This window comes from Panicum virgatum, chromosome 4N, assembly GCF_016808335.1.
Source record: "Panicum virgatum strain AP13 chromosome 4N, P.virgatum_v5, whole genome shotgun sequence".
Classification (NCBI taxonomy): Eukaryota; Viridiplantae; Streptophyta; class Magnoliopsida; order Poales; family Poaceae; genus Panicum; species Panicum virgatum.
Genome location: NC_053148.1, coordinates 5,064,311 through 5,070,776, shown reverse-complemented (window position 1 = coordinate 5,070,776; position 6,466 = coordinate 5,064,311). Strand labels below are relative to the sequence as shown.

At 45.5% G+C, this 6,466-nt stretch overlaps 1 protein-coding gene across 1 annotated transcript; it reads right to left on the bottom strand.

The window, feature by feature from the left end:
* Positions 1–1,130: 1,130 nt before the first annotated feature.
* On the bottom strand, positions 1,131–4,403 carry LOC120670126 (PTI1-like tyrosine-protein kinase At3g15890). The gene is made up of 4 exons (XM_039950132.1): positions 4,071–4,403; positions 3,104–3,248; positions 2,178–2,440; positions 1,131–2,070 (listed from the first exon to the last, which is right to left on the bottom strand). The coding sequence occupies exons 1-4, from the start codon at positions 4,139–4,141 to the stop codon at positions 1,446–1,448; spliced, it is 1,104 nt and encodes a 367-aa protein (XP_039806066.1). The 5' UTR covers positions 4,142–4,403; the 3' UTR covers positions 1,131–1,445.
* Between the last annotated feature and the right edge of the window lie 2,063 nt (positions 4,404–6,466).

Genomic DNA, 6,466 nt, shown 5'->3' with positions numbered 1-6,466 from the left:
TAGCTAACACACTCAAGATACAAGAGCTCTTGGAGATGCTCTTATTATTCTAATGGTATAAAGGCATCACATGCTTTTCAAAACTTTCAGATAATCAATTAACTAAGGTTTTTTTTGTTAAACTGAGTCATGCAAGTACCAGAGCAAAAAAAAAAATGAAAAATGCCAGCTTGTGTCCTGGTCACTCATAAGGGTTACAAGAGTACCTCAGGCTTCAAGTAAATCATCCTGTTCAGTTGAACAGCTAGAGTATCAATAAAGAAATACTGTGAGAAGCTTGGGTCCCACTGTGATTGAGTTTTCTTCTTCTTCTTTTGATACTCAGAGATTTCATTCAACTTTCATATACAGGATACAGAGATGAGGCGATGGACTGTGACTGAGTAGTTGTTTGCACGTATCAACTACCAACCGTACGGTATCTCACGTCTCAATTAAAATTAAGATCACGTTTGGTCTGTTGATGTGCTTTGCCTGAGCGGGTTGCTGTTTTGCTAGCACATTTTTCACATTGTAAGCCGCATGCCATGCCTCGTCAGTCAGTGTAGTTTCAGGCGTCGCGCCTTTTGCGCCATATAATATATACAGGCCTGCGTCAGTGTAGTTTCAGGCGAGGTAACCAGTCAGACGGTCAGAGCCATAGTTTCTTTGTGAGTTTGCCATGGTGTTCCAGACAAGTTCTGAATGCGTCCATGGTATGGCATGGATTAGGCAAACTGCCATCGTGGGAAAAAAGGCGGCCAAAGTGAAAGTTCAGTCTCAAAATACCTACCAAGACGATTCAGGCCCATCCCAACTTTTTTCAGAAGTCCTATCACATCAAAATGAATCTTACTATTTTATAGTATTAAATAAAATTTGTTTATAAATGTTTTTTGACAGCTGAGTGTTTTTTCGCGAGACGAATCTAATGAGCATAACTAATTCATAATTGCTACAATGATGCTACAGTAACCATTCACTAATCATGGATTAAGATACCTTATTAGATTCGTCTCGCAGTTTAGCCCCAAGGTTCTACAGTTAGTTTTATAATTAACATTTATTTAATACTTCTAAATACTAAAAAGTCACTGGGACTTTTTTTAAGTCCCTATTCCAAAACACCCCCTCCATCGTCTCTCTGTATATTGATCTGAATGCAGATTAATGGAGAGTTAATATGCGGACAACATGATCAGAAAAATATACAAACATTTGGGAAACATATGCATCTTTCTATGCGGTGCATGCAAAAAGCACTTCGCATAACAACCTATCTCCATTCTGCAAACCCCTCACTCTTTCTTACTCTCTCTCAGCAGGAAAAGGGGAAAAGGGAAAAAAAAGAACACCTTACAATTAACAATGCTGTACAATTTCCATCCATGTAAAACCACACAAACTAATTATCAATACCACAAATATGCACTTTAACACCGCCTAAGGCAGCAATCTATCACAATTCACTCCCCACCCAGTTCTTGATCTTTCCTTGGCGCAGAGTCTGTGCTCCCTTCTGGAGTCGATGTTCCCTGGGAACTCACGGTCAAGTCTGGCCTAAACAGCTCATCTCTTTCGAGCTTCAGAAGCATCTCTTTCGATTCGCCTTTCAGCAATGGCACAACGTCAAGCATTGTCGGTCTCTTTTCGGGTTCTGAATGTGTGCATGCAAGCCCGACCAACACCATTCTTTTCAGCTCAGATTCTGAAAACTTGTCACTGAGCTTTGAGTCCGCAATTTCATCGTATCTACCCTCCTTCGCCAACGGGAGCACCCGGTTTCGAATTCCAAATGTCTTGACAGAGCCCGACTTTTCTATTGGCCTTTTGCCGCTCGCAAGCTCCAATAATATTATTCCAAAGCTGTATACATCACAACCTGCTGTTGGTTTGCCAAACATAATGTACTCAGGAGCAAGATAGCCTCGTTGATTTTCACTGGTTATCTTTTCATGATCTATTCCATCAGGAATAAGCATTATCAGACCGAAATCACCAACATGAGCCTGGAAGTCCGAATCCAGTAACACATTGGTGGCCTTGATGCTCCCATGGATTATCTGAGGTGTTGCATGGTGATGAAGATACCTGTGAGAAAGCACTTGTGAGTACAGTCTAACACAGTGCGTATCAAAAGCAACAAAGTATGAATTATCAGCACTATTCTGTTATGAGCGAAGAGGATTTTTACTGACAAGAGAGCCCGAGCAGCACCAATGGCAATAGATGCTCTCCTGCGCCAGTCAAGGAGACACTCCGCAGAAAGTGGTCCATGAAGATGTGCATAGAGACTTGAGTTTGCCATATAGTCATACACCAGAATGCGTTCAGGTCCATCCGCACAATATCCACGGAAACTCAGGAGATTTTTATGTCTTATTCTTCCCAAGATCTCAACTTCTGAAGCAAATTCCACTTCTGTGCCATTCTTTGAATTCTTTAACCTCTTGACAGCAATCTGCATAAAAAAAGATTGGCAAAGTCAATCAGTAGGTTGCATTGAATTCATCATTTTATATATTAAAACTGGATAGCGGCAATAATGTATGAAACGGCATGTCGTCACAATTTTTACCAGCCACTCAATTTGACTCAATGGACGGAAGTACACATAAAAAGGACAAAGGTAGAAACAGAGCATACTGTACTTGAGAGATGGTTTTCATTTGTCGAGCTAACACTAAACTAACTGTCTTTATAATGCTTAAAAATAAGGTTATTCTGCAGGAATACGAGGACTCAATCATAATTTTAAAAGAAGACATGTCACATTAGTTGCAACCACGACAGGGCAAACTAAGCCTTTCTTTTCCTCCTTTGTTTACAAGATAGAGATTTGCAAACCTGTAGCCAGTTCATCTGACATTTTTTTTTGTTTACTTCCCTATGACAACATATCCTACCTACCTCATAATAACACAATCAAAGATCAATGTTCCAAAACTAATCAAGAAAAGTTAACCGATAGTGGTTGCTTGGCAATTCAGTGAGAGGTACGAATAAAATTTGGCCAACTGTGCAGAATAATTGCGACGGGACCAACTGAAAAACGAGAATTTAAAAACAGTAAAGTCAAAAGAATTTAATTCACAGCAAGGAACAAGATGTGCAGAGCAGACACCTGAGAGCCATCCCAAACTTGTCCCCAATACACACTCCCAAATGGCCCTTCTCCAATCTTGTTATCGTAGTTGAAGTTGTTTGTTGCCGATCGAAGCTCCCTCAATGAGAACACCCACCTTAACGATCCAGTCCCTTCGTCAGACCTGGCAAACCAAATCCATGAAACACATGATAAGTTACTACGAATCGATTAATCTTCCAATTATAACATAGAGGCGATCAACTCATATCCAATTCCACTGATACAAATCCCCTTCTGCTCCTGGAACAAATTTGCCTAATCCGAGCATGGAAAATCGATCAGGCATCATTTGCATTATCCTTAGGATGGCTCATCAAAGTATAGAAATATGTCAATTTTCCCTAAAAAATTCATAATAATATTCCTACAACAACATAGCATTTCGTCCCAAGCGAGTTGGGGTAAGCTAGAGGTGAAACCCAAAAGTCACAAAGGTCATAATAATATTTCGAAAGCTGGAAAAAAGTAACATGGAATGGAAGGTACGAAAAGGAGGAACAGAATAAAGCTGAGTATCCTCTACCATCAGATAACAAAAAACAGGAGCACCCAAATCCCCACTAGCTCGCTCATGTTCCGAAACCAATCCAACACGCCTCCTTTTCCCACCAAATTGTGCACCAACAAATCACCTCTTGCACCACCCTCGAGTATTCGGAAAAATTCGCTTAAAACCAGAAACGATTTACCATCGCTGGAATCCACACCTGCATCCGGCGGCGTCATTCAAGACCAAAAAAAAAAAACGCCGCGAACCGAGCAAAAGAGGCGCGCCGAATTCACCGCCGCCAGAAACCCAAACAGCTATCTATTTTCGCGCGCGCACATACCATACCAATCGCCGCGCTGCTCGCACGGCGCGCCGGATTCCGGAATTCCGCGAACCCACGCACTGCTTAAGAGAAGGGAAGGAAGAGCAAGGCTGGGGAGCTTTGTGACTTACAGGTCCTCCCCGGAGGCGGGCCCGCCGCAGCAGAGGAGCCTGCGGGCGGCCCGCGACAGCTTCGGGTGCATCGCCCTCCCCTCCCCGCCGGCGGCGCGCGTTCCCGTTCCCGCGTGTGCGAGCGGAGGTGGAGCAGGGAGGGGGGGGGGGGGACTTGGACTCGACGACTCGGAAGTCGGAACGGAAGGAGTGGTGGTGGCCGGTGGGGGTGGGGACGTGGGGTGGGGGGCTTGGACTAGAGGAAGGGATGGAGGGAGAGGGAGAGGGAGAGGGAGAGGCGGGCAGAGCAGAGCAGAGCCGAGCCGAGACGTAACAGCGGAGACCAGCCTCGCAGCTGCGCCTTTCGGCGTGGCCTGTCCGTCGCCTTTTCTCCCTCCTTCCGATTCCCACCCCACCCCACGCGCCGACGGACGACGACGCCGTTTTCTCGCTGGGGCTCCGCACGGCCCAGGCCACTAGGCCAGGCCAGCCACACGCCGCTGCTTGCCGTGCGGTGCAAACCGTGGGGTGGCGGTTGTTGGTGCCCCGTTGGTTGGTTACAAGGGCCGCCGCCGTCCGGTACGCGCCGACTCCAAAAAGGCTCGGCGTGTACGGGACGTCGAGGGAGGCCTCGACTCCTCGAGGGCATCTAGAGAGGAATCGGAGGAGCACGAGGCGAGGAGTTTTTATTGCCTGGCAGACTAAAAGCGGCAAGTGCTGCAGCATATTTTTGAGGAGCTTTTATTGCTTGCTTTTGATTCGATCGCCTACCATTTCCTCATTTGGTGCTTTTGGGTACAAACCTTGGGTCTAGACTCATTGTGCCATTTGTGTTGTGATGGACAGACAGTGCCTCTAATGCATTGGTGCTGCGTTCTGGGTACTCCGTCTCCCGTCAGTAGTGTGGGATCCATCGACCCAGTTTTTTTTAAATGGACCAACAGCCCAGTTTTGGGGCAAAAAGAAAAGTTAAGCTCCCGGACGATGCAAAGTGGCCCGCTGCGGCGGGACAGGAGACGACGAACGGAGACTCTGTCAGCTTGGGCCGTGCGAACTAAAGGACAAAGGTGGCAACCTGAGAGCCCAGCCCATCCAGCTCTTTGCAAAGAATGAAAATATAACTCTATCAGCACCACGAGGATGTAGCTCAGATGGTAGAGCGCTCGCTTAGCATGCGAGAGGTACGGGGATCGATACCCCGCATCTCCAACTTCGTTTTGTTTTTTTCTTTTTATTCAGTTCAGCCCGACAGATTCGTTCGTTCGTTAGCCATGCCGGAACGCCGGACGCGCCCGCGATGAACCACCGGAGACAAGGCTCAGCCCGACAGATTCGTTCGTTCGTTAGCCATGCCGGACGCGCCCGCGATGAACCACCGGAGACAAGGCTGGCCTAGCTGCACAGTGTGTAGCACTGCTGCTACCGGTATGGCTTTTGTGTGCGCGGAATGTTTGCCGGCCGCCGAGCGACGCCACGTTGACGACCGATGCGACGACTCAATCTGTTAATGGGCCAACAACCGAAACCAAGCCCATCCCAAACTAATGCCACGGTGCATTCAGCCCGAACCAATTTCAACCCACTAATATGTTTGTCCAGCCCGAACCAATCCAAACTGGAGCAAAAAGCAAACCAACCCAAACACTAATTCTCTCTGCGACAAATTTGGGGGTCAAATACAAAAGGTTCTGCTGAGGGTTGCTTACGACAAATTTGGGGGTCAAACATAAAAGGCTCTGCTGAGAGTTGCTTATTGAGAGTGGCTTTGAATTTTTGTCTGATAGGAGTAGTAATTGCTAGGCAAGTACTAGCAATGTGACCTCTTAGACTACTAGTTCCAAACTTAGTGTTCAAGTGTATTGCAAACAGCCTTCCGATCACCATCCACACCGACTAAGTTATGCTCATAGTGTTCCCAAACATTGGATCTAGTACGACGTGGTGTTTGGGATGTGGATAACTCCATAGAATCATGACTTGTTGAACTACCAGAAACGGTGGATGACATGTTTAACTACTTAATAATAAGATATGATTGTCACTAAAATGAAAACTGTGCACAAATATATCAAAGCTACTCCTAGAGAAATACTCAGAAATATGCAAGAATAAAATAACTCATACTAAATCAACTCATGATATCTATATTTTGTTGGTTCTTCATTCAACTGGGATTCGAAGTCCTCCAGAATAATCAGAAGTACTCCCGAATTTGGGACACTGAATTACAGTACCATTGCAGGTGCTAATAATTTGATACCCATTGAGATATCACTTAAAATTGCAAACAAGATTTATGCTAATACGACAAACAAGTATTGATCTATGGCGCAAGCATGGGAAAAGAAAAAGTTGGAAGCAGCAAGAGAGATTATCATGCAAGACAAGAAACGACACACCTATGCAACAGCAAACGA